The sequence below is a fragment of the Aulostomus chinensis genome, chromosome 14 (assembly GCF_037954235.1).
Source record: "Aulostomus chinensis isolate RoL2024-O1b breed Wild chromosome 14, RoL_Achi_v1.0, whole genome shotgun sequence".
Taxonomy (NCBI): domain Eukaryota; kingdom Metazoa; phylum Chordata; class Actinopteri; order Syngnathiformes; family Aulostomidae; genus Aulostomus; species Aulostomus chinensis.
In genome coordinates, this window is record NC_141333.1 from 13,120,541 (window position 1) to 13,145,288 (window position 24,748).

Sequence of the window (24,748 nt, forward strand, 5' to 3'; positions counted from 1 at the left end):
CAGTTAACAGAGGTGCACATGAAGGTGTCTCCTCTCTCTGAGCTTTGGTGCAGAAGTCTGACAGGAAGGAAAACACCCAGCCTGGGTCTCTATTTACTATTTATTGCACCCGCATCTCTCTGAGGTACCAGAGGAAGGGATTTGGTGCTTGTGTGTAATTGTGTTAGCGCCCTCCCACATGCTGTCCCCAGTGCATCCTCTGTCTCCTCTCCTAATCTGTGCTGTTTGTCTCCAGATAAGTGATATCCTCCTTAGATTACGATCCGGTGTCCCCGCCCTGACCATCTGAAGGGAAAGAGATCCCCAGTACATCCCCATGAGGTGCAAGTTGTATTTTTAGCAGTCTAATCCTTTTATTACTGAAGTAGAAACTATCACCCCTGTGCGTTAATTGTCCCAGGTAATCATGACAGGATATACCAGAGAAGAGGCATTTCATTTGCAGTATTTCTTCTGACAATCTGCATCGACAATACACAGGAATTCGAGGGAGGATACATTTCTAAGCTCTGATCCTGAGAGAGCCGTGATCTGTGGAGGAGAGGCTGCCACACATTTTATGACCCTTCAGAACAAGGATATCAAGCTGGAAACATTGCATGGATTGAGATCACAAGCACACTGAAAGAATCTGGATTCAGAGGGAAAACACATGTTTCCATGTATCTCCATTCATATTTTGAACAGACAGCTTCTGTGGATGACATTTTAATGATCATGCAACAAGCCAAACTTGGTTGAGTAATGTGTGATCCAGTGTAACAAACTGTCCCTGTTCAGTCTGTCCAGACACGCTGGCGTGAGAACTGAGCAGTTGTAATCTTTGGCTTCTTCTTCGGAACTTTTTTTTTTTTTTTTTTTTTTTTTTTATCAGCATCCCTGTGTTTGCCTGGCTCAATATTTATTTCCTTACCAAAATAAAAACAGCAGACAATCACCGTAACTATTCCCTTGGCGCATATCTCAGCACAAACCGAATCAAAATGACAAGAAGAAGAATGTTGGTTACTGTTTATTTTAACAGGACTTTTTCGCATTGCGTTACTGTAAGGGAAGGTTGATTAAACTCCCTGCTGAAACACTCAGTGATCCGGTAGTTTCATTAAATGGCAGCGCAGAAAACTTTATCGGCTTTGCTTGTTAATCTTTTTAAATTCTCATACATAACAAATGCTATTTTTCATTCATGAAGCAAAAAAGACAAATAAGCCAGATCTTTAGAGAGAAAACAAAGACTTTTCTCATCACGCTCAAAGACATGTCTCGTGGAACATTATGTTCTCTGTGTAAATTCTTACCAGTTTACTCACACATATAAATGTTGGTTGGGGGCGCAGGCTGCGTAATATCAGGCACACTTTACTCACTGGATCACGATGATCAAGAGCAGATTTGTGTGAAATGTAAGTATTGTCGAATCAATTTGCCTGGCCTTCTATAGGATTATCCTGTTACATTAAAATAAAGCTGAGCAATTTGTATGACCTTGATAGAAAAGTGCAAACCTCCATGCTCTGCTCATGTGCTTACTTGAGGAGAACCTTTACAAGTCTTAGCCTGTGTGTTTGTGGTTCTGCTTAGTTTGAATTGCTCAACATCCTGTCAGAGTTCACCATATCAGACAGCTGCAAGTGAATGTAAAAAAAATTCCAAGAGGTAAACACAAAATCTTGCCAGAAATCAAGGAGGGAAGGGGAGTTCACCTCTGGTAACACCTGCTTGGAGAGGGCAAGGTGCAGAAACATTTCTGAGACGATGCATCAAGTTCTTGTTTAGTGCCTTTTTACACATTTAAATGACATTGAGCATCTTTATATTTCCAACAACAACAAAAAATGGATGTAGACGAGTTTGTCTGAGGCCACAGTATATAACTTTGAAAAAATAAAATAGCTACATTTGGGAACAAGTTACATTGCGTGGCCTCAAAATAACAAAACTGAGGGAAAAAGTTGTATCTTGTGGCTTCATAATAAAAAAGTTGAGGCAACAAGCTGTATCTTGCGGCTTCCAAAGGACTAAATATCGGGAGCAGTTCATATCTTGTGGCCTCAAAATAAGTAAATTGAGGGAACAAATTATATATCGTGAAATCAGAATAACTAGTGAGGAATCAAGTTACATCTCCTGGTCTCAAAATAACAAAATCAAGTGAACAAGTTTCATCATGTGGCCTCCAAACAACTAAAATGAGGGAACAAGTTCTGTACGGTGACCTCAAAATAATGGTTTTCTCTATATGCCCACAAATGTTTTTCTTCCTCCCTATGGCCACTCCAGGACGCCGCGTAATAACCTCACACCAGTAGGATTTTGTCAGGAACACGTTCCGCTTGATCTCTTTTTTACAGCCGCACCCTTGATATGAACCTGCCTCAACATGGCCGACCCCTTTATGTCTCCCCCATCCCACTCATTACGCAGGCTGGGCTCTGCTTCAATAGTTTTATTGTTCAGTACTGCAGTGCATTACCACAACGTTTTATCATTCCATATGTTCTCATTAACAATCACTCAAGTGCCAAAATAAAATGTAATGAAGACAATGACGGAGCCTAACGAGTCTCTCAGGCCCATTTCAGAATATAACATCAGTAAATTAATACAGGAGGGGCGAGGAAAAAAAAACCTCCTCTCCATTTGATTTTGTAAACAAAATAATCAGATTTGGAATGATTGTGAAATATTATATACATACCCTTTCAATAAATAGGTGTAATATTAAATTAATGTCTCTTTAAAAATATATGGTACATATAGGTACATTAAAATAAAAAGCAGATGCATTCAAAACAATGTCCATCAGCATTTTCAGTAATGACATTAAGAACAACAAAAATAGAAACGTTTTAAACAACGATGACTGCTGTGGATTTGAAGGCACTTCCTTGGCAACACATGGATCCTTCTTCAATTATCAGGAGACCTGAAATGAAAATTAAAAAAAACAACAACAACAACAACAACAAAAAAGTTTAAGTTGAACATGTTCAGTTTCTGAAACTGTCTGTGAGAACATCTAAGAGTACTTTTCATCAATCCTGTGTACATTTTGGAATCTTGACCTCTTCTGGGAGTCGTTATCAGCTGTAGCGGGTCATTACTGGCCTGCAATTACTGGTGTTCCTCCATGTTATGTCTAAGCATACTGAGAGATGACTTAATAATGATTCCTTTAATATACTTTCAAAAGAGCCTCAATGGTGATATACATTTGTCAGATTTCCCAGAAGAGCAGACAGGATTTTATTCTCTGATTCACTTGAAACACTGAATACCTGAGAATGTGTCAGCTCCATCACTTTTCTCATCTTATCCTTTCCAAGAAAAAGCATGAAAATCTAAAGGGAACTTTTTGTTTCTTTTTTTTTTTTTTTTTTGAAGCAGTCACTTGACAGATCGACCTAGTTGGATCCTCTGAGAGCACGTGTTCACCCGTGTTGGATTTAGAAATAGACTGCAGTGAAGACATCAGACGGCTGACACCAAAGATCACCTTGACAAGATGATGTCCAAAAAAATGACTCACAATTTTATATTTTGCCTTTGCCTAGAAAATGGCCATAGTTGGTGTTTCAGTTTAGCCTAAGAAGTACCTAACTGTCTCTGATAATAACAGCTGGCATGGCTCGGAGGTAGAGTGGCTGTCGAGCGACCGAGGGGTCGCTGGTTCGATCCTCACTCCCCACGGTGACCATGTCCTTTAGCAAGATACTGAACCCCTAATTGCTCCTGATGGCCCTGCGACAAACTGGCGACCCGTCCAGGGTGAACCCTGCCTCTTGCTCAATGTCAGCTGGGATAGACTGCAGCCTCCTGCGACCCTTAACAGATAAGTGGTTCAGAAAATGGATGGATGGATATCTCAGCTGACTCATATGGAAACCTAGTTCACTTGTTCCTGCCTGTCAGGTTTTAGTTTTCTTGGCTGGCATATTGTCGATTGCCTCTTATGGAACATTCTCATGTCAGGACCACCAATAGATATGTACCAGGTTCATAAAACAGTTTAGTTTATGATAGTGTACTATAGTTTTCTATTATTACTAGTATTATCTCTTTTTCTGCTGCTGTAACAGTGCCAATTTCCCCACTGTGGGATGAATAAAGGGTTAGCTTATCTTATCCGATCTTATCTTAGTGGTTCTTCCCACTAATGAGAATGTGTCAAGCATACATGCAAAAAAAAAAAAAAAAATCACAAATTTCACTGGATTACAATTAATGCATTCACATTTTCTATATACGATGTTACAGTTTTATAACAGTTACTTTTAAATTATGACTATTAAGTAACATGAGTTTTACTCCAAGGAGAATTTGTTAAGAAAATTAAAAAATGGAGTACATTGTTTGATCCATCACTTCTATTCACTGTCTGTAAATGTACTGTGTGTAATATACTATAAACCAAACCTATCGGAAATAGCAGTGATTTGACTAAAATAATTAAGTCCTCAGTTGGCTTGTTAGCTAGCGTGTGTGCAGACAGCTAGTTTAAGTCAAGTCATGTCAATTTTATTTGTATGGCTCCAAATCACAACAAAAGCCATCTCATGAGACTTTACAAATAGAGCGGAAAACTCCTTCAAATAATTTACACCAACAAGACTCCATGACCAAGCATATTTTGTGGCAGTGGAGATGTGAACCTTCCTTTTAACAGGCAGGAACGTTGAGCAGTAAAGGTAACGTTAGCCAGTAGTCTCTAGCAATGTTCTATAGTTCTATAGTGTCTGAACACACTACAGAACTATAACAAGACACATTCAGAATCACAGCATTCAAACTTTAAAATTTTCATGTTGTTTTTGTTTTGTTTTTGCTCATGTTCCCATTTCCTTGTAATTTATGTGCCACCATGACATTCAAAGCTACTTCTCGCTAAACTTTGCCACCATGGTACCACCGTGTATATATATATATATATATATATATATATATATATATATATATATATATATATATATATATATGAGGATAAAAGACTGAAGTTGTCATTTAGCCTTTAGCAAGGGGAGAGCCTCCACACGAATATGTTATCATTTTTACCAAGCCAACCATATTTTTGCTTTTGTTTGTTTGCTTTTTCCTTAATCCAGTCATGATTTTCACAGGCAACCATGTCAAATCATTCGCAAATGGACAATTTAAAGTAATAAAATAATTATATAGCAAATGCATCTTTTTCTTCCTCGACCATCCCGGGAATAATACATGTATTAAATTTCACATCTGTCAAACATTGAAAAAGCATCCATTCATGAATGCCATAATACGGGCAGCGAACACTCACGAAGCAGTTATAATGATATATGTGAGTAAATGCAATGCAAACTGACGGGCCATAATTTTAAAGTTACTGACAGTTGCTTGAGTTGACTGAACATAAAGGCAACATGTGCTGTAAACAACAAATAAATGACAACATACGTCACATTAATCTAAAGTTCATCCCAGTTCTATAAATTCTTTGATGTTCCCCTTTGATGTTCTGGCAGCACAATGTTGGAGACACGAGGTCTCCATGAAACGAAACATCATGGGCTTATATCCCAAATTTGCTCAACAAGCTGAACAATGTAATATGGAATTTACATAATAATGACCTAAGACAAATCAATGCATGAACTCAATATCTCTCTTTACTTGCCTACTGAAACTGATTAGTGTGCAATTTCAGCCAACCAGGACTGGCCTTAAACACATCAAAATCAAACTGAATTAAGATTAAATGCACAAGAGCCTCTCTCTGGTGGGAAAGTGTTTCAGTGTGTCCATAACCAAAATAATAATCTTAGAGCATACAAATGTTAGGCAGATGCACTTCAGATAGGTTTCTAATTATGTGACTATGACATATTTTTTTCAGTTTCCCATCAGACCAAGATTAAAGTAAATCTGTCCCAGAGCACCGAAGAAGTTCCTCCGTGTCATGTTGCAACACAAAAGGTACAATCTTCATGCAGAAAAAAAGGTCCAGATTCCATTTTGCTCCATAGCAATACTTGGATTGAGAATTTAGCATGTCTCTCTCAACGTAGTTGTCTGCCAGGGACTACCAGTGCCTCTGGTTTCATTGATTCAGCATCAAAATGGTCGCTAAGACCAAACATGAACACTGCACATTGATATGATCAGAATGATCTGAAATAATAGAAACCTGTCATAGTCCATTTCTCTTTTCCTGTTTTGGACAATCTTTTCTCATTTGTGTAGTTCCTAATAGTTTCCTATTACATCATGAAAATGCTTTTCTGCTCTGCAGAGATGGGAACTCAAATCTGTCACCTGGGCTCAAGTCACACTTCTAATGAGCAAACCTTGCCACGCCCCAGCATGTTTGGACGCCAAAGCTTACTGTGTTTGACCAGTGTGATCACCGAGTATCATGCCTGTCTTAGCCCTAGCCCGGTAGAACAGGTGGGCTTGTAAGAATAGACTCTCTACTCTTGCACTTCTTTACTGTCCCCTGTTGCGTCTCATTGGTTCACCAGTTCATCTCCTGCTTCCTTTGATTCTCTCAGCCAACGGTGAATAATTAGTTCAGTTTGTACTATCAGCCATGTCTCCATCACACAGAACTGTCAAGTCTTATTCTTTGGTCAGTTTATGTACCCGGTCTTCGTATTCCTCTGCACATACTGTATAGTTCCCCCCTTACTGCAAGTGGCCGTCATAGTGACGTGCATGAAACCGCTGTGACGTCATCTTGAGTGTGACACAGAACGAAACTGTCAAGGTTATCAAAGACCCTGATGAGTTAATGGAAGCAGCTTCCAGCCGACAAGAAAAAAAACTAAACTGCGAGGTTGTAGGATGAATCTCCTTTCAATTTCTGACTCACTCAGTTTCTTCTCCAGACAAAACTAGCTTTCATATCAGGTTACATAAAAGAGATCTGGCAACTGTGAATGTCTAATCAATATTTTTTTCCAGCAGTTTTTTCCACGCTGTTTCTGACAAACCAACATGTGAAGAAAAAGGAGAAAAAGAAGCACATAAGGTATTTCTATAGGCTAGGAGCTGATCTGACACCCAGGCCTTGACTGGGCTGGGCATGAACCTGTGGTGTCTTCCAAGAATTCTTTTATAATTGTAAATTTCCTCTATACACTTCGACACCTTTTTTTTTTGAACTATTTGACAATCAATTTAACATCAGCGTCTCCCTACAGAATCTTTTCTTTTATTTTGAAATCCTGCCAGCCAGAAGTTTCCCGTACTTGGGTTACTTGTCCACCTCCTACACCTAAATCGCTTGTTCACACACAAATGATTTTGAGGCTGGTTTCAGAAGGTAAGAAGAAATGATGGACTGTGATCCTCTGGATTGGAGAACCTATTGGGTAATCATGTTTGGACAGCATTTGAACCCCACCCAAGAAGATAAGATCCCTGTTACTCACATCCAATATCTACGACTGCATGCAGAGCGGACTCATTGCTAATCGTGTTAGCAATCTTGCACATCTTTTGTAATCTGAAAGAAAAAAAACATGTGGGACAAGGCCATTAATATACTGAAATCATATAACCCTCAGAATTTTCAAACTAAAGCACCAGAAGTTCTGAAACACTGCACACATTGTGGGAAGCCCTCAATTTAGTCTTACGGACAGGAAGAAAAAACCCCGATGGCTATACAGTATATATATATATATTTAAAAAAAAAACAACTCATTTCCCCTTCCATCTATTGTGTCCCTCTTCTAACTGTCAATCACCCAGGCACCCACGGAACTTTATGATACAAGAGGTACAAAATAGATATTAGGAACAAAGAGTAATAAAACACCATCAGGCTTTGCTTCCTGCCTGTAAGACTAAATTGAGGGTTAAACAATAAGAATATTAAATCATTTCACAAACGAGGCTCAATATATAAAACATAAACATTTGGATTCTTGGGAATTGGATAAAAATCAAAAGATAGAGATATGACGAAATGAACAAAATGTGAAATTCGGATATGTAAAGTGTTCCAATAATATAAAAAGGGAGGCCGAACTATTGCTGTCAAATACTCATATCAATAAAAAGAGGCCCAACTGACATCAGAGGTATTATAATGTGTTCATTTCTGACAGAGAATTCAAACGTGTATGTTCTTTTGATATAATATTGTGCAAAATGAAACAGTTTTTTTTTTTTTTTTAATATCATCCATATAAATACATGCTCTGCGTCATCACAATTCCAAAGACAGACAAATGAATCCTGATTGCCATCCAGCAGCATCTCTGACGTAAACTGAACTACCTTCTGGACATCGTCTTTATGATTTAATGCTTAATACGCTGCATCACAAAAGCGGGGGGAGCCCAAAAAGCTGTGTTTTACTTTCTGATTCACTCTGTGCCCAATTATACTAGCTAACCAGACATCCATCTGTAACAAGTGAACATTGCCTGCAACAACTCTCAAATGTCATCTTCTTTGGCAGCAAATGTAAATATCCAAGAGGCAAGGATTGACCCTTTTACAAACTATTTTAGCTCTGGTTGCTTCTTTACAGTACGTAAGCCTACCGACTTGGTGACCCCTCAAAAGGCTCGCATGATAAAAGAAATAAACATATATCCTCATACGCTAATTATGTTGAACTTTTCTGACTTTTCTTTAAAGCCTCTGTTATGAAATCCTGAGTAGTTACGGCCTGTCAAATCCTGCACTGCATTAGAACCAGCCATGTTCACATTCAGATGAAATCCAACCTGTTGTATAACACAGATAACACAGTATATCACATAATAATATATGACATGAAACTGCAAACCAGATGGATTTTCCCTGATAGAAGGGACATTTAACTTTCTTATGTACTTGGTTTTAAGTCTCTAAAATCTTAATCTTTCCTGAGTGAATATTCAGCATTAAAAACAAAACAGATGTAGATATTATTCATTAAGAGTTAAACTCTAAAAACATGTTTGTTTCAGGATGGTGCGGGTTTATTTGCATGTTTTCATAAACAGAAAGCAGCGGTGAACAAGTACACACAAAGGAGCATCTGAGAGGATGCAACATTTCAACCATCTCCAATTTAACACAGTTGAAAAGACCACAAATAACAGATTCGTGTGCAGTGACATCGCTCATGCTCAGATTGTGCCAAAATGAAAAAAAGGGCACACTTCTAAAAGAGATAGATGTCAGAGGAGATGCATACATACATGCTGGTCTTGAGCAATCCCTTGTGTTGTGATAAAGTCTATGAAAGTGTGTTCGGCATTCCGATGAAAACTTGACTGGTCCTGCTTGATAGAAAAAGAGCTCATCAGGTAAAATGAAAACAAATTTCAAGGGCTTCAATATTTTTTTTTTCTCAATGCTATTTTCCAACCGGGTGTTTTTATGAGTAATTATTGGAAAATGAGGCGGATGTGGATAAAGAGCCAAGTTTCAACTGGATTTGATGAATAGAGGAATTGAGCCTCCAATTTGAATATTCTCCAATAGTTTCTGTAGTAACATTTGAGCTCCTAGATTTTCACACCAATAATGAAGTCTACCCAGGTCCTGAGACAACTAATCAGCTTAACCTTGTGCTGCATTTAACTAAAGTCTGTCAGCTTTAAACCATGTGCTGTTTCTCTGCATTAAGCCAGACAACCCTCCACTGACCCACGGGAGAGCTGAAGTTCATGAATGTTTCTGTGGGTTAGCTATGCTGTTGGTTTACTGGAATGAAAATGATTTTCTTAAAGATGTTCCAGACAAATGTTACACGGGAGAAGTGCCAACTATGTTTTGTTTTTTTGTGAATTATGGAATACTCTTACCTGTGAAGTGCTGAATGAATTTGCCTTTCATGTTTACATCTCGGGGAACAATGTCTGGAAGAAATAACGAGTGTTAGCTTGTCATTATAAAGTCTTTTCACAACAAATCAACCTCTTGTCGCGGTTCATGAGCAAGCATTTCCAAATATCCACTTTTTTTTTTGTTTTTTTTTTGGGAAAAACTCTTAAACTTTCTTCGCCTAAATTTCCATAAGATGATTTTTCTTTTTTTCAAATCTTGTAGGATAAAGTTATTTTGTGTACGGGCTAGCATCATTGTGAGGCTGGGGATCTCTCAGTGGACATGGTCACAATTTCATCACTATTTACTACGTTCACCATCTTTAGCATGTTACCGGTCATTTCACAGTTAGCACAAGTGAAGTGAAGGTTCTTAGTCATCCAGGTCATGGTAGACACAATACAACATGAAAACAAACCAGCACCTTGCACGTCACACTCCAAACCAATGGGGAGCAGCATAATAGCGGAAAGTGGTGTCCACTGCTATCGTAACGAACAAGGAATTGCTAACTTACTTAGCAACTTCCTTAACTAAATCCATCCCCATCTATCCATTGTCTTCCGCTTATTCCTACATAAAGGGTCGCGGGGGGGGGGGGGGGGGGGGCTGGAGCCTATCCCAGCATCAACGGACGAGAGGCGGGGTTCACCCTGGACAGGTCACCAGTCCATCACAGGACCAACACATAGAGACAGACAACCACTCACACTCACAGCCACACCTACAGTCAATTTAGAGTATCAATCAGCCTCGTCCCCTCTTGATGTCTTTGGACTGTGGGAGGAAGCTGGAGTACCAGAGAGAACCCACACAGGAACAGGGAGAACATGGAGTCTCACACAGAAAGATCCTGTGCTGGAGCCGGGACTCGAACCCGGAACCTTCTTGCTGTGAGGCGACAGTGCTGACCACTGCACCACCGTGCAGCCCCTTAATGAAATGCTGGAACTCAATTTATTTGCTTTGGGTAGTGACTCAAGCTGCTGAAAATGGTTCCCTCCCTATGTTTGCAGGACTGATACTCCTTTGTGCTTCAGTGACTTGTTCTTGAGGAGCTCATATGCCAATTACTGCTCTGAGGTAAATGTGGACAAGCAGCTAGCTGTCTTGCTCAGAAGCACTTCAGTTGTGGATGATGGCTCTGTTCCCGTCACCTTGGGGCAAAACTAAATAACAAACATTTTAACCTCACAAGTTCGTAAGCCAGAGGACACATGAGAGGATTCTCATTGTCTTGAGAATATATCCGAATGTTTAATTTTTCCTTTTGTGACCTGTCTGAACTCATGACAGCCGAAGGTTAGGAGACTTACACAGAGGCATTCATTAATGGTTTAATATTAATTTAGGGCAAAAATGAGCAAGACAAGCACTGTACACAGTACAAGTCTGAAACAGTTTCCAGTTACGTATGAGTGTGAAGTGGCTATTGTTGTGTTGAATCACAAGAAATCTATCACCACGCTCAAAGTCAGAATATGTGACCAAAAGTTATACAATATTGGTCCAAGTTTAATTAATCCCCTCTCTTCTTGAACACTTCTGTAGAAGGTTCCCTTGAAGGAACATTTGATACCTCAGAGATACAATGTTCCTCTTCAAGAGGCTGGAAATAAAACTTTTGATTAACAGCAAGGGTGCAAGTTCAACTGAAGTGACACGGCTATCGTTCAAAAACCCTCAACATAATAATAAATGAATAATTCCAACAGCAGTAATAATGATAGGTTCTGGTGTCAGTAACAGTGCTGGCAGACATGTTTGATTATCTGATCTAAAAAAAAAAAAAGTGGATTGGCGCATCCATAACTGATTGTCAAAGTGGGAATATCCTCCCAAGAATTCTTGGAGACCTCAGAGAAATAAGTTTGACGTCATTGTACACGGTTGCTGAAAGTTGAGAAATGTACTTGTACTTGTTCTGTGTCTAAATGAGTCATGTAACTTGTTTTTGTTCACTAAATGTAGCATAAAATCAGCTGAAATACTGACCTGCTGAGCCTCATTGTTCATTCTTTGCCACCTTTCTGTATTCTGACAGCAGATACAGATAAGATATTTTTGGGGCATGTTTGTACTTGAAAAGGGGAATATTTCCAAAAGGCAACTTTCACAAATGAATGAGAGAGCCAGTGGATTGAAGAAAATGAAGAAAGAGGAGTAACATTTCAATTAATCATCAGACTCCAACATCTGAGACAATTAAGAAAGACAAGCCCTCAGCACTGTAGATCTTGAGATGTTTCTCAGGATATATAAAAACGTTCTGATCACAATATTCGAAGTGAACATTGTCCATTGACTGAGGCGGTTCGTTATTCTCAACATAAAGATCTGGTGGCAGAGTATTGTGCAGACAGGAAGCCTCTGAATAAGCAGCTGTCTCATACACTGACCATGCTAACAGGCTAAAGAGATTATTGTATGGGAGCCTAATGCTCATCAGAATAAGTCCACGAGAGTAGGCGCTAGTCTAACATTACATTAGCCCCTCTGGAACATACCTATGTGCACCTGAAGAAGCAGGATTAAAGAAAACCATTAATTCAATTTGTAGGTGACCACAGTAAATTCCTGTCAAGTCTAGACGTACACTTCCTCTCAGTAAGCCAATTAAAACCACCTGGTTCACACTAATTACGAGGATAAATGCACTAACATATTCTACAATTGTTAAAAGACTTGAACAAAACAGATAATTGTCCCGTCGTGACCCTGGCGTTAGGGAAAAGCTAGTCGGCCGTCAGAATGTTTATGGGATTTTACAAGAATGAAATACAAGTTCACAGCCAAAAAATGTAGTTTTAGTCCATGACTACAAAAGAAACTTAACAGAGAAGGACAGGTATGAAAGGCAACAATTAAGGGGCGTCCACATCACTGGATTAACACGTTTCTACTTCCTCCTTGTTGTGTTCAAAACATCTATTATTGCATGACAGTGGAGCTTCAGTAGTGTCACACGCACCATTTGTTAATATGCTGTATTTAACCTCAAAAGATAAATTCCATCCAGTCAGTGGTCTGAGAGAAGTACTTTTCCCATTGCATAAGCTGGTGCCGAGGCTTTGAGGCATACGGCTGTGCAACATCTCGAGAACATGATCTTACTGAGAGTGATGGCTGAAAAAATGTGATGTTACAGATAAAAAAAACCACATTATTTTCACTTAATAAACTCCCACTGCGCATTCCAATCAGACCTGATCTGAGACTATCACGTTAAATTCAATTAAAGTGATATTGATGAAATGTTATGGCTCAGATCCTCAGACAACTGAAGTATGAAAGATGAACTGAACTAATTAAATTCCAGTCAGGAGATAGTTTGTTGAAGACCTCATTGTAAATCACAAAAGCCATCGACTTCTATGGGCACCTGGCATATCTGTCTCTTTTTGCATGAACATCTGTTACTTAGGGACATGTTTCAATAACTTCCTCTCCCACTGACATTGAACACTGCTGCCAGGGCAAATTAATTTCATGCACGTGCTCGTAATGTCAGAATTTATTGTATTTGAAATGTTTTTAACTGCTGTTAATGTCTGTTATTCCTTGTACACAATGTTGCACGAGTTAAAGAGGCAAATTTCCATTTCATGCAAATATAATGGGCTGTAAAGTTTCTTATCTGCTGGGATAACAGGATAAAGGTCATGGGGGGGGGGGGGGGGGCTGGAACCTATCCTAGCAGCTTTCAGGCGAGGTCACCAGTCCATCACATATAGGCAGACAACCATTCACACCTTCGGGCAATTTAGAGTATCAATCAGCCTCGTCCCCTCTTGATGTCTTTGGACTGTGGGAGGAAGCTGGAGTACCAGAGAGAACCCACACAGAAACAGGGAGAACATGCAGACTCCACACAGAAAGATCCTGTGCTGGAGCCAGGACTCGAACCTGGAACCTTCTTGCTGTGAGGCGACAGTGCTAACCACTGCACCACTGTGCTGCATCTTATCTTGTCAGGAGAAATGAATCAGGGAAATGAATTAAAATTAGAGACTACTGTTTGATATTGGCTAGTTTATAAGATTAAAAGGCCGTAAAGCAGACAAAAGTGCATATCTGAATGACACAACAGGAAACTTTTTTTTTAGATATTCACTATTGAAGATGCTTTCTTTCTTGGGTACCATAGTGTGTGTGTGTGTGTGTGTGTGTGTGTGTGTGTGTGCGCGCACGCGTGCGCAAGCGTGCAATACAATGATTCATACTGAATGAGTCATTCATAACTTTGGCCTGAAGATGCTCCTCCTAGTCGATCTCATCGTAGCTATGCACCTGTCTGCCCGACAATCAGAAAGCCACACTGACGTATGTGCATTTTGGAGGAAAAAGGTATCCAACATAGCATTACTGAAGCATACCTGCATTGCTTTCATTATGTAACCACTCTGAGCAGAATGCACATTCACATGTAAATTTGGAAAGAGTGCCCTGTCAAGTATACTTAAAATCATCCAGATTTTAGAAACTTAAAAGCAGGTTCAGGGCAAACAAACAATCCTCTGAATCTGAGGTGAGCTCTTGTGGCTGCAATCTGTGCCGAAACTCAAAACACAAGGAAGTCAGTCTCCATGTAGAGAGGAATGATTGGGACAAAAACTATTAGGGAGAAGTAAACCAGACTACTTGAATTATCATGATGCATAAACTTCCCCTCAGCCAAACTAATTTGGCTTCTAAACAAGTTGTACAGCACAGACTAAATCAATGACAGCTGCCTTCCACTGTAAAAAGGAGATTATGCTTTCATCACCAGGACCTAAAAATAAATCTTATCAGCTTACCTATGAGTCTACTGTTATCCAGCCTAGGAACATAGAAAGGCTTTTCACGGGAGGAGGACTTCATGTCTTGAGCTGAAGTGAGGAGTCCACTGCTACAGCGCCTGGTAACGGGTCTGTCCCGTTGCTGGCTGTCTCTGATAACCTGTAAGATTAGATCCAACAGGGTCCTTCTCTCTTTCTGCTTGACCTCCTTGCTGTCCATGCACTGGCCCGAAGTGATGAGCAGAAAGAAGATAGACAACAGTATGTGCCATTTCCTCTCCACCTGCATGACTTCAACGGTCTGAAGAGACAAGAAAATAAAGTTTTGTCACACGGAAAAGAAATGTTTTCTTTTCAATGAAGTTATTGTTATAATTCTAATCACCTAGAAGAAAACTGAACATTTGCATATCATGCTTAACCTCAACAGATAGAGCTGCAATGTTTGCCATTTAAATTATTCACATCCCTTAGGATTACTCAACAAACTCCATGCTTAGTGGAGTTTATCACCAGAAATTTTCGGGTACAGTCCACTTAAAGCAGAACTGGTATGCATCGTGGAGTTGCCCATAACATTGGAAAACAAATGTGGTTAGTCTAACTGCACACTTACAGTTTTGGAGAGTGGACACAGTTGGCTTCAGTAAATGTCTTGCAGCCGTGAAGTCTGTGGTCCTGATAGAAGAGAGAGAGAGAGAAAGAGAGAGAGAGACGGAGAGAGAGAGACAGAGAGAGAGGGGGAACAGCCGGCAGATTGTGCTCACCACCGTCTTTCTTGAAATAATGCGTCCCTATTTATACGAGGAGCCACCTTCTTGAAGGTAATACAATCGATTTCGAGTGGGTGGTAAAGCAAGGTTGACATCTTTAGAGCAATATCTTCCGGTAGCATTCGTTCACTTTGACGCGCGCCCCTCCTTGACGCACCAAAGCATCACAAGTCGAACTTTACGACACGATTCAAAAGTGAATTAAAGAAAAAAAAGACACTTCTCAGACAGAGGAATTGTTTGCCATCGGGAAAAAAGTGCTCCACTGAAATTCCTGTTGGAGAAATGAACGACACCATGGCGCAGCAGCGCGCAAAAGGTGGTTTTCCAAACGCAGCAAACTTGGATGTTGGATGCAGAGGCGGAGAAGAGAAGAATCTGTGGCCCTGGAAGCTTAACAGATCTATCGGCATGTCCGAGTCTTGTGATCGCCTAAGCGCTGCAAAATATGCGCTTCTACTGGGCTCTTTTTGACCTGAAAGAATAGAATTTTTTTTTTAAATTCTGACTCGGCTTTTAACGTTCGAGGGCGCAATATAAAATTAAATTTGGGAATCTCGTGCTTAGTTGTACAATCCTTCAAATCAAATAATTTGCAGGTTAGTTGCAGGGTATTGAAAATGAGTGTAATAGTGACTGGCAGTTACACGCTGCACTTTGCATGCAGCAGCGCCATTAAGTTACTTTACAAAAGCAAACAATCCGCATCTTCACGGATCAGGTTTCAAGGATTCAAGGATCTTTATTGTCATACCACTCACATTTCCATGTTGGTGGTACGAAAATTGAACTCGGTCCCGGGATAGCAAGAGATAGCATAATAGAGAGTAGAGAACAGAAATAGGTATTTACAGACAGAAAAGATATTTATAGAAGGATATATATACGTATATATACATATATATACGTATATATATATATATATATATATACACGTATATATGCATATATATATATACATATATATATGTGTGTGTGTGTGTGTGTGTATGTGTGTGTGTGTGTGAATTTAAATATAAATCCGAGAAGTCATGCAAAAAATAAACACAACAAATATTTTATATTTGTCATAAATACTTGAAGACGACGCTGTGTCAAAAACGCGTGTTTTATTACCGATTAAATCGCGCATTGAAAATAATGGACTACTTCCGGACTGACCGTTGCTGTGGAGACGGACCACGCGCTATGTCAACTCACGGGATCCCTGCTCATTTCCAGCCAGCTGCACTGAAGTTTTGATTTTGTAACTTGAATTTTGGCTACGTGATAAGAGACTTTGACGTCTACCTGGCAAATAAATGTCGCAAAGGTAAACTTCCGAGCTGCCATTGCGGTGTAGCTAGCATAATTAGCTCGTCCAACACAAGATGGCGAGCTAGTTTTTGTATACAAAATATTGGCATTGTTCGAGCTAAGGGTTAGCATCTGACAACTCGCAGAAAGCTACGAAATTCAATTAATTAAAGGAGAAGTTATGTATCTACAGAGGGAGTTATGCGAGATTCGTTGTCTCATAAATGGCAGCAGGTATTTGTGACACATGATATTGAAGTTGAGAGTCCTAAGTAACAATCGTGGCCAAACCAGGAACATTTCTGTACCTGTTGACCTCCACATTCCTGGCACTTTTACTCTTGTTGTCTTGTAGTTCCACAACACTAATTTTAAGAAATAATGTAACCAATAACATGTTGTTATGAGTTGTTTTTCCCTTGATGATATATGATTTGCATAAACCAGAAGTTTTCAAAGTCTGAGGTGGGTCTTCCTAGATGGGATTCAGGACAGGCCCAGTGAGGTGAAAGAATATTAGTTATCAGAAGGACACCATGCAGAACAGCTTAAATGTGTGGGTTTGGTTCATGATTTTTATATATGAAGTGATACAGTTGGTTTTTCCCACTGTCCAAGAGTCAGAAAGTGCTACATGCCTCAGCAAAGAATATTTCATATATGTGGTGTAGTCTGACGTTATAGAAAACAGCTATATTAAGCTCGCTTAGCAAAATAGGTGACCTTCTATAAGGTGAAAGAACATATTAATAATCCAATGCAGGTATCCAGAGATTAAAGTAGAAGTAATGAAAGGAGGGGTGAGGGGTGCACCTTATGCCACATTGTGTCCATGGCCCACCATCTCAGACTTTGGAAACACTTGCATAAGCTATCATACAATTCCTCCACACATTAATGTGCCACATTTGAAGCCTGACTTCACCAGATGTGTAAACTCTTCTAGGACATACAACAAGCTGTGGGCTGATGCTCAGTTAGAGCTGAGCCGTCTACTGACTGAGGAACTGCCTGCTGTGCCGCCTCGCCCAGAGAAGGACCGGGTTGTCTTCTTCCAGCGTCTAGCTGTGCTTTATGTGCGCTACATCCAAGTCTTCAGACAACTGGAGAGGGTCTATGACCAAGTGGTCCACCCTCAGAAAAGACGAGTTCTCCGGGTGATTCTTGATGGTGTGATGGGGAGAGTCTTAGAGCTGAAGAATGAAATGGTGGAAAAAGAGTACTCAGAGTACCACTACATGGATGATGTCCTTCATGACCTGAAGCTCACTCCTGTGAGTTTCTGTTTAGAGAAGAAGCACAATTAAATTAGATATATGATATAATAAAAAGACAAAACTAACTCCAGAAGTTTTTGTTTGTTGTTCATCTAGGCTGACCTTGAGATCCCGATCCCTCACTACTTCATGAGGGAATGTAGCAAAGAGCTCCTTGAGCGAAAGGCAATGCTGACAAATATCTTCAAAGAAGTGCAAGCTACTGACATGCCACAAGTGAGTTGAAAGTTAAAACTGTGTTAAATCTCTCGCGGCTAGGACTTGGAATGTATTTCAGTGAAAATTCTCCACGTATTGGGTTGAATTGATAAGTAAAAATAGTAGTATTCATTCATTAATTGCATAATCATCATGTTCTCTTTAGCCTGTAATGGCCAAGACCATGAGTCAAGAGCAAGCCATTAAGATCATTCAAGTAACAGAGAGGGCGCGCCAAGGACGCCTGAGGGCACAGTTGAATGAAGAGAGCAGAAACATGAACAGGATGCACAGATTCAAGGACCTGGGGACAATTGACACTGAGGTGGCTGCTGGCTGCATTCAGAAGGTGACTTTTCATCGATATAATATCACATTTTCTTTCTTAGAGGTCATTTCATCCCTGAAAATGTGTGTCATTGAATGGGATTTGCAGGTTTGGAGGGGCTACACGGAGAGGAAAAGGGCAAAGGTTGCTCGAGAGGAAGAGATGATTTTTCTGGGAATGGTGAGTGAAACACCACCGGTTTTTGCTTTTATCTGTACTTTTACATCTTAACAAAGGCTCAATTGGATGAATCACTCTGAAAGCTGAATTCTATGCGTAGTCTTGGACATTACGTCATTGTTTATCTTGATGATTTAAGATGTTAATTTTTTTTCTCCGTTAAAAAAAAGAAATCATAAAACCATGTTACTTTTTTCGCTCAAGGAGCTCTTTGCTACTCGAGTTTTGCTGTTCCCCTTAAACTTTTAACCTGCCTTTCCTTGAATGCTCTTGAGTGATTTTGTAAAAATAAAACAAACACAATAGGTTTTACTTATTGCCATGTCAGGCCATGGATCCAAAATACCAGCTTCCCCATCCTGCTGAGACCGCTGCCCATGCCAGTGAAGCTCTCACTCGGATTAAGCAGGAGGAGCATGAGGAGGACTACCAGAAGGCCTTAGTGGCTCTTACAAGCCAGCTACGAGAGGTGGAGGGCCATGACCTGAGAAAGACCATGAAAGAGCAAATCAGACAATGGTTTATTGAATGCCGGTAAGGACTTATTATAATTTTTATCACGTTACTTATTGGAAAACTTATAGATACATTACAAAATATCAACTGTTCTTTTTTCCTTCTTTGAAATAGTGATGCTACAGGGTCATTCCCAGATTATCCAGGTGAAGAAGAAGGAGGTTCAGCTCTTATTTTTGCTGAAAAGAGCCGTCAGCAGGTAAAATAATGTATGACTAAATCTGAAGTATTTTTTTCCCGTAATTTATGAAGTTTATTAAAGTTTACGCATTATTTTTAGTTAGTGGAAGAAATAGCTGCCAAGGATGAAGAGGATTCCAACAAAAAATCAAAAGGAAAGGAGGAAAAGCAGAACAAGGACAAGGGGAGGGATGATAAGGCAGTAAGAGCTCACGACTGTATTCAATTATCTGTTATCAAATTATGACAACATTCAATAAAATCTGACGATATCGTCCTATTTTAAAAGCAAAAAAGTATAGGGTAATTGAGATTTCATTGATTTATGACTCCTCGCCAGCTGCACTATCAAAGAACTAACTTTACTTTGAACCACAGGACGAGGACACAGGCCTGAAGATGCTGCCCTCAGTTTTCCTCTCAGACTTGGAAGTTGGAAACAAAACATATATTGGTATGTTTTTTTATCAACAATAGTCAAATATCCAGTGATGAAACCATCTTTGTAACAAATTTACTTTAACCAACCGCTAGAGGTAATATTTTTAAATGAGAAATTGCCCTGTCAGCCCGTTGGCACCATGCTTGGTATAAAACAGAATCAGTAGTCCTTTCACAATAAGCCATAATGCCAGTGTTTGTCATCCACAGATTTTTGGCAAACCCGCAGTGAGTCTAGAAATTTTAACCAGAGGCATGAGGTGGAGCTGATCAAGGAAGAAAAGAGGCAGGACATTGAGGCGGAGATCCGAGTACAGGTGATACAACATGGAGTATTAATTAAATTAAATTAAATTAAAAAAAAAAACTGCTGGAAAACTTCCCATTGGTGTAGTTCAGCCCAGTGTCTCAGTCTCTAGTGTTTAAAATCAGTGACAGCTGCTCTAGTAGTTGAAGTAAATGCTCTTTTCTCAGGTGGATGAGGAGATGAGACAAGAGCTGGCTGAATGGAAGCTCGCTGTGGATAGAAACAAAGGTGGTAAATCCAAAGTAAAAGGAACTGCCAAGGTATTTAAGTAAAATAAACACGTTACAGTAAACAATTCCTGAGAGTTTGGGAGTTTGCATTTATTATTTTGACCTTTGTTCCAATGACATTTATTTAACCTTACAGAAAAAAAAGACATCCAAGAGTGGGAAGAAGAAAAAAAAGGAGAAAGATTTGACAGCGGATCGGTGAGGTCACTGATGATTTTGATTAAATTTAGTCGTGAGACAGTGACGAAATCAGCCTGCGCAAATGCTGAAGAACACAATTACATAACCGATTCATGTCTAGGACTGTTGAGTCTTTGTGTCAGGAGCTGGTGGAGCAAGGTTTGTTGAAACAGGCAAATCCTGTTAGGATGAAGGACTTCTTGGGTAAGATATTGTCTTTTATTTGTGCAAAAGAGCATGCAGTCTCAGAAATCTTCATCTGATTATTTTCTTGAGTAAATGTGAGTTTTCATTCTGATTAAAATCAAAATGTTGGCACCTTGCAGAAACCTTTACAACGACGCCAACAAATAGTTTGGTAGTGATGTGCTGCCCTCTACTGGTTTACTATTGTTAAAACATAGAAAAGATGTCCTCTTTGTTGATCTGTCGCTGTTGATGCACTGCAAATAACACTATTTTCTTTGAGATTCCCAAATAATTTGCTGTGTACATCTCTTGGTCGAATACGTCCTTCCTCCTGTTGCTAGGTGACTTTAGCTACCTTGGAACGACACTGAGGCAAATTGACATCGAACCAATGCCATCATTGTCAGATGTACGCCAAGTCTTATCACTCTATGCAGTTCTACCATTAGGTATGTGAGTGATTCAGATTCCCACTGTAATCTCTGGAACAAATTCTTCCGTGTTGACGTTTGAACATGAAATGTGTGTTGCTTGCAGGTTCTCAGGAGGTTCACGAGAAGGCTCCCTTGATAAAGGCCATTCTGCTGGCAGGCCCAGCAGGTGTGGGTAAGAAGATGTTGGTCCATGCTGTCTGCCAGGAAACCTGTGCCAACCTGTTCGATCTGTCCCCCCTGAACACTGCTGGAAAATACCCAGGCAAGAGTGGCCTTGCAATGATGCTCCATATGATCTTTAAGGTAACACACGAGTCTTCGAAAGAACTCTGATGATTTACCTGCACCATGTCACTCCTACTCTCTAATGCTCATAAAATATGGGTCCTGACTGAGAGAACGAGATTGCGAATAAAAATGGCTGAAATCGATATTTTCAGGATAGTGCCTGTCATGTTTATACACGAGGATCTCGGCACGGAGCCTCTGGATGTGTGTGTGTGGAAAGAAGGCAATTGAAGTGGTTTGGGGATTCAAACAGATGTATGAGGCTGCGGGACAGACCGAGGACCAGGTGGGGGGAGGGGATCATATCCCCATGCTGGCCTGTGAACACCTCAGTCAAAGCTGGCTAATGTGGCCAGGCAAAGAGAAATCTGGGGACCCCTGCTGAAACTCTGGCTAAAGCAGTTGAAGATGGATGAGCAGATCTGAAATGAATAACTGCTGTTGCACCATATCTGCATGATTCCTCTCCTTGAAATCATAAACTTCACCTATGAAATCCAAATTACTATGAACCTTACATCAGAACACCTTCAGACAACGCAAACCATGTGTATTCTTGACCTGCAGTTCATTACATGCAGGATTTTAGTTTCTCGTCATTCACACGATATTTCATCCCAGTTTTCTGAAAGTTCCTCTCACGTGCCTTTCCACTTCGGCTCGACCAGAAGGTAACAATAGAGCGCTTTCGTAATCATTTCCACTCAGGTTGCAAGACTGCTGCAGCCTTCAGTTATATGGATTGGAGATGCAGAGAAAATGTTCTACAAGAAAGTTCCCAAGGAGGAGAAAGAGGTATTCCTGCTCAGTATAAAGTTCAAGGGTTATCAAGCAGCTGTGTAAATGTTGGACGTATCCATTTACATCCTAACTGAAAACTTTTTTCTCGTGTTCCCAGTCGGATCCAAAACGCTTGAAGAAAGATTTGTCTAAGTTTCTCAAATTCATCAAAGGGGAGGATCGTGTTCTTATAATAGGAACCACGAAAGACCCTCAAAGTGCTGAGATCAAGTCATTGTGTAAAATTTACAGCAAAATCATCCTCATTCCAAGACCTGACTATGGCTCCAGATACAGTAAGAAAAGACACGATGTGAAGGATTTTGAACGTCTCTCAATATTGTGTTTCTTAATCAACCTGCTGTGATTGCAGTTCTGTGGAAGCAACTGATCAAAAAGCAGGGAGGTGACGTGACCAAGTCTTTGGACCTCAGCTCCCTTGCAAAGATTTCAGATGGCTACACACCAGGTCACATGGTCCAGGTCATCCAGGGTGTGGTTACCAAGCAACGAATCCTGAAACAAGCAAAGAGACCTCTGACAGCGGCGGATTTTGTTGCCCCTTTAGCTAAAATCGACCCCGTGTTTCAGGAGGAGGAGGAGGCCCTTAAAGTACAGTCAATGCTTTTTTTTTTTTTTTACATAATTGTAACTAATTATGGTTGTGACTACTGGCGCTCTAGTATTTACGGTACGCTTTTAATGTTGAATATGTGATGTTTTCTTTTGTCATCAGAATTGGTATGCAAAGACCCCCTTAGGAAAGAAGCGGATCAAAGCTGCCACTGGAAAAGATGAAGAGCAGCCACAAGTTAAAGGCAAAGCTGCAAAGAAAAAAGGGAAGAAATAAATGTTTTATCATGTGTTATACTATCTTATTTTATACCTGATAAATAAATGAAATTAAAACATTATCAATGAGCAGTGATATTGGTTTTATTGGGCTGTTTTGCTTCTGAGGCTGCCAGTTCCTGTGGGTTTATCTTTCCTGCCACAAGAGAGCAGGAGTGCTCTTGTTATTGGAACTATGAGGCACAAAATTAAACAAGTTTTGATTGCCCAAAAGAAACAGACCTAACTTTTTCCTACAAAGTCTTTTTGGAAGCAGGGCGTGAAATGATCCCCCCCCCCCCCTATAATATAATTATTTTATTCATTTGCCTCCTGATAAAATCTAAGCATTTTGTTAAATTTCATATCTGATTTCCAACTTGCCATCAATCCATTTGCAAATGTAAATATTAAGATTTAGAATTAAATTTGAAAATATGAAAGTACTGACTTGTAATGAATGAGACACGTTTCCACCATATTATATACTGTACATAATGTAGTTTAACTTCTAATAAAGGACCTTAAATTTTGGCTGTGGTTTGGACTGGATTTGAGGTCAGGCTTGATTTGTGGGGTGTGGACCTGATCTTGTCACCCTCCTGCTTGGGCCTTCATATGTTAAGACCCTACCTTGACCCACCTGTATGCAGTATGCATGCAGCACTTCTCTGGCTTTAAGACTTTGGCTCTAGCTGTCAGACCCATGGCAAGGCTGTAACTGGATGTGCGAGACCCTTGAGTTTCATTTGCTTCAGTCAAGGGCATCTCATACTGTTCCCCTGCAAGATGACTTGCCGTGACAATAATGAAGACCATTTAATCTCGTTGGGGCTCATATTTAATTAAAAAAAATCCATGGAGCGCATTGATATTTTATTATATCGAATGTAATATAGAATGTATTTATTATGAACATGGTCAAGTCTTTTTGAGTGTACCAGGGGAAATACGACCCACACGGGGAGTGTTTCCAAACACTGATCCAGCAGCTTAGATGGAGTGTTCAGCTGTTTTGTCAAGTTCTACATTCACTCAGCACATCCTCACATTGCCTTGGTTCCTTTAACATTACGTTATTTTTAGTTCATGTGCACAATGAATAGGACGCTACACACATGAATGCCCACATTTAAGTTGTCAGGTTGTTCCCAAATCTGTAGGTCTTAGAAATGATAGAAATCCCATTCTGAGCTCTCTTTGATAAGATAGAACTATCACAAGTGCCCAAATATGGATGGTATTCAAGCTAAATTTAAATGTTCTAATAGAAATGCATTACAAAATTATTATAGCTTTTGTGATGAATCGGTAGTGGAGTGCTGCAAAGTGGGGTTGTCTTGTTCCTACGGGTCAGCGTCCCTCAGTGACGACAAGTTGTTTTTGTGTGCCACGGCAGGATGGCGCAGAGATTATCCCGTCGATAGAGTTTCACTGGATTTAGGAGTGCTCAGGACCACCTGGAGCTGTCTGTCAAGCAGAGCAAACACAATACGGAGTTGTGCCGGCTTTGTTCTGTCTAAACGAGGGAACACACACCTTTACTCAACATTTTTTGGACAAGTGGGAGATGCAATGGCAAACCAACTCATTGTTTACTCTATGAGTGTGTGACCTTACAAACGATTTCAGATCAGGTGTGTGTGTATCTTTGCGCGTGTGTAAAGACAGGGCATGCACAAATAAACTCATGAAGAGCCAGTGAAATGGGAGCTTGTATTCTTAATCCTAT

The 24,748-nt window shown here is 40.0% G+C and overlaps 2 protein-coding genes across 3 annotated transcripts; one reads left to right on the forward strand and one right to left on the reverse strand.

The window, feature by feature from the left end:
- Positions 1-137: 137 nt before the first annotated feature.
- Positions 138-15,735, reverse strand: alkal1 (ALK and LTK ligand 1). The gene is made up of 6 exons (XM_086225574.1): positions 15,205-15,735; positions 14,607-14,889; positions 9,786-9,839; positions 9,177-9,260; positions 7,410-7,483; positions 138-2,926 (listed from the first exon to the last, which is right to left on the reverse strand). The coding sequence occupies exons 2-5, from the start codon at positions 14,875-14,877 to the stop codon at positions 7,419-7,421; spliced, it is 474 nt and encodes a 157-aa protein (XP_086081700.1). The 5' UTR covers positions 14,878-14,889; positions 15,205-15,735; the 3' UTR covers positions 138-2,926; positions 7,410-7,418.
- Positions 15,282-23,426, forward strand: LOC147249800 (dynein regulatory complex subunit 11). Of its 2 annotated transcripts, none has more exons than XM_086225571.1 (19): positions 15,282-15,412; positions 17,604-17,931; positions 18,031-18,150; positions 18,299-18,481; positions 18,569-18,640; positions 18,969-19,174; positions 19,271-19,355; positions 19,437-19,538; positions 19,715-19,790; positions 19,988-20,094; positions 20,252-20,344; positions 20,451-20,512; positions 20,616-20,698; positions 21,025-21,132; positions 21,221-21,420; positions 22,114-22,200; positions 22,304-22,481; positions 22,559-22,797; positions 22,922-23,426. In XM_086225571.1, the coding sequence occupies exons 2-19, from the start codon at positions 17,833-17,835 to the stop codon at positions 23,033-23,035; spliced, it is 2,214 nt and encodes a 737-aa protein (XP_086081697.1). In that variant the 5' UTR covers positions 15,282-15,412; positions 17,604-17,832; the 3' UTR covers positions 23,036-23,426. The 2 variants fall into 2 exon arrangements, with proteins under 2 accessions (XP_086081697.1, XP_086081696.1); XM_086225570.1 differs by lacking the exon at positions 15,282-15,412 and adding an exon at positions 16,529-16,673.
- The last annotated feature ends 1,322 nt before the right edge of the window (positions 23,427-24,748 follow it).